Here is a 3,600-nt window from a genome sequence, read left to right on the forward strand (position 1 = left end):
TTTAATATATTATTTTATTCATTTGTTCAAAACAAATACAAACATGGGAGTATTTCTCTTTTCCACTAAAATTTTTATTCTAAGCAGTTGGCGAACTGCTTGAGGTTTACATATATGTGATTAAGTGCGCTACGTAAAATTCTTATAAAAACAGTGACTCAAGATATGAATATGCAAAGCCAGGGGAAAATAAATCAATAAAATAAGTTTTTCAGTTCGTGTACCTTTAAGGCGACTTGAGAACACATCCGATTCGCATGGCTCTTTGGTCGAGTCTACTATCACACCATTATAACGATCCAATTGACCCTCGAAACATTTCGCGCTCATTATTGACGTGTAGAATATGGAATTTTTCAATGAAAGTGGTTGCTGCACGATTCCCTTAAATACACTACGGAAGGGGATGATTATTTTAAACATTAAAATTAGGCTTAGAATTAATTGTGCGTCAAAAAATAGATTTGAGGAACATTTTATTCTAGGTTTGTGTATGGCATTTCGCCTTCGCAATCTACTGCGTACTAGCAAGTCGTTTACGTAACACAATGCATGATCAATCGTATCAATTCATCCATCGCGATTCTCGACTTTGGAAGACAGTAGTTCCGCAAGAAAAATATCTCAACAGATTCTGATAAAGTGCGAACAAATCTGTTAAGTTTTCTGAATAAAAATAGAGGTATCTTTAATTTTGATCGAAGATGTTCAACCTAATATGGGGAAAATGCTGTAGTTAGCTTTACTGATCAGAACCTGCACTTCCACGTGATCCCAGAGTTAAAAATTTGAAAAAGTTCTGATACATTTATAAAATGCAATAGTTTCTTAAATTTTAAAAAATTGAAAAATATTTTGCAACGATTTTTCTTGAAAACCTCTATTTAAGAATTGAATATAGCTATCGTGCCGTTTAAAGACTTAAATGTATAGTAATCCGGGGTAATCTACACGACAGTGATTCAAAGAAAAAACCTTGAGTTTCTATTAGAACTGATTTTTTGTACAGTTGGAAGCACGAAGTACCTACGTGCTTCGTCGTACTTCGTGGTTGGAAGTAATATTCTGCTTCGACTCACTTCGAAGATTTGACAAGTTAATGATACACCTGTTAATTTTTAATACAGATTAAATAATATTGCACTGGGAAAGAATTAATAAAGAAACTAAAAGTATAGAGATTAGACATTCTTGAAAGGAAGATAACCCCAGATATCAGACAATGCATATGTAAGATATTGGAATGTGACACGTTTTAAGGCTATGGTGTTGAAAATCCGACTTTGTCAATGGCGCATGAGCCTAGAAGCGACGGCTTGTTTAACCCTCACATCACAAGGTGGGGTGTTTAGACACTCCAAGGCCCTATTTTCGTGAATGAGCTAGGCCTAGAGCGTCTCAGGGGGGTAGGGATCTCAATTCTCAATAGCCTCCTCTTCAGTTGTCCTCTGCACGTGGAAATGGATGAAGGTCACTAAGTCATTCTACAGATGTTTGGAGAAGCGATAATATGAATTTTTACTGTGCTTTTTGGAACATGTGATACGTATCTTTTTCATGTTTTTAAGTATCTTTGTATGCTGTTTTTTATGCTGATGTTTATGAAACTGCATTTTTTTTTGTCAATATATTATTAACGTTACTGCAAGAAGTTACTTAATCATTTATTATCCTTTATGAAATATATTATGTGTTACGGACTTTGTAAATAGGCTTTGTGTTTCCTATAACTGAAAAGAATCTAAGAAATGGAATTTTCTCGTTATAATTTAGCAGAAAATGGTGGATAAAGTCCTTTGAATAATTATATGATATTTTGAAATACTTTAGAACCAATATTTTACCATAAATCATTCGTAATGTGTTTCAAAATGACTGGGATGTGGAGACACCCCACCTTGTGGTAAATGAGACTTTGTCTCACCTTGTGGTGTGAGGGTTAAAATTATAATATAATATAGACTTGCAATATTACCCTTTATAATAAAATGATAGCTTTTACATATCCCCAAGATATATCTGCAATACATGGGATATCTTAAAAAATGTCCCCAAAATCTCCCGAGATATCCGTCGCATATTCAATGATATCGACATTTCCGACCCATTCGATCTACGCAATGCCCTCGCCACATGCGGAATATTTACAATTTGAGCAATGAACTCTAATATTTATGGAATGGATATATTAATTGAAATATTAAAAATGCCTGAGAACATAAAGATTCACAAAAATATGCTTTATACAAATCTCGAATATTTGTTTTCTTTCGCATTCTATCTCAGCATAATAAGAAAAAATAGTTCTTTTTGTAAAACCAATAACAGCCTACTTATAATAAGGAAAAAGTAATTTTCTGAAAACTTAAGAGTTGGCCGTATATTGTATATTGTATTATCTGGTATAATCTAAATTTAATTGAAATTCAATTGAAATTTCAAATTGCGCAGTTGTGAGACCGCTTTTTTCATTTCGCCCTAATAGCAGTTAACGTTCCTGAGACACGTAGTGTCCGTGATTGGGAACGTTCCACTGGTGCCTGAAGAGAACATATACATAATATATACATATAATTGGCAGTAGATATGACTGAATTTTCAGGAATATACCAAATTATAGAATTGGGATATCTTGGCATATAAAATTGGGGCATTGATGGGATATCCTCAGGATATTCTGAGATATCTTTAAGACATTCTAGGAATATCGAAATTTTCGCCCAGCGCGATATAATTCGTAATATTCCTAGAATATCCCAGGATGATATCCTGCAGGATATCATCCTCCATGGGAGATAAATGGGATATCCCGCCGATATCATGCTGTGAGGGACGTTAATATTAATTTACCTGTTTGAAGAATTTAGGGGTTTGTATTATTCAATTAAATCTGTTTGTTTTTCTAAATAAAAAACATTTTCTAATATTTATCTGTATGATTTTTTATGGTATTTCCGAACCCCGTGTTCTTTTCGGTGTTTAATGAGGCAAGACTTGTGACGAAGTCAATGCTATTTTTCAGTGGCATAAAGACGTCCACCAGATGTAGACAATGATGGAAATATAAATATAAACTCTTTTTTACACATTTTTTTCTAATACTTTGACATGCGCCATGCTTCAACATACTCATGATTATTCTAAGCGACTTTTATTCACGAAAGATAATAGTAATCCAATTTTCATTAACAACATAGCTATTAATTCAATTCCTAAATATGTAAAGACGTTCAACCAAAATGCTTGCGAAAACGACATTTTAAAATCTTAAAAAAATGCTTCTGCATTCCGAAAATGTTCTCGATCTAACCTACTAACATTTTATGAATTTTTTCTTTCGTATTCTCAGCTCTGAGATCATGTGTAATTACAGATTTATGATCAGCGGGTCTGACTACAGCTCTTAACAAAATTTGTTCACAAAAATTAAAGAAATATTTTGTATTCCGAAAACGTAGCTGATTCGTATTGTTCTCATTGGAACCTGTCACACGCATTTATAATTTTTTTTACATGACGTATGGCAATACTATATGTATTAATTACTTAATACACCTGAACTGCGTTTTAGTAACCCGTGGTTTAGTAATTTCTAGAACT

The 3,600-nt window shown here is 33.2% G+C and overlaps 1 protein-coding gene across 1 annotated transcript in view; it reads right to left on the reverse strand.

The window, feature by feature from the left end:
* LOC117170226 (nucleoside diphosphate-linked moiety X motif 6-like) overlaps nucleotides 1-536 on the reverse strand; it is a 4,572-nt gene extending 4,036 nt beyond the window's left edge. The window contains exon 1 of the mRNA XM_033356848.1: nucleotides 225-536. Coding sequence (XP_033212739.1) covers nucleotides 225-423 — 199 coding nt within the window. The 5' untranslated portion in view covers nucleotides 424-536. The remainder of the gene's footprint in view (nucleotides 1-224) is intronic.
* Between the last annotated feature and the right edge of the window lie 3,064 nt (nucleotides 537-3,600).

The sequence above is a fragment of the Belonocnema kinseyi genome, chromosome 3, assembly GCF_010883055.1.
Source record: "Belonocnema kinseyi isolate 2016_QV_RU_SX_M_011 chromosome 3, B_treatae_v1, whole genome shotgun sequence".
NCBI lineage: Eukaryota > Metazoa > Arthropoda > Insecta > Hymenoptera > Cynipidae > Belonocnema > Belonocnema kinseyi.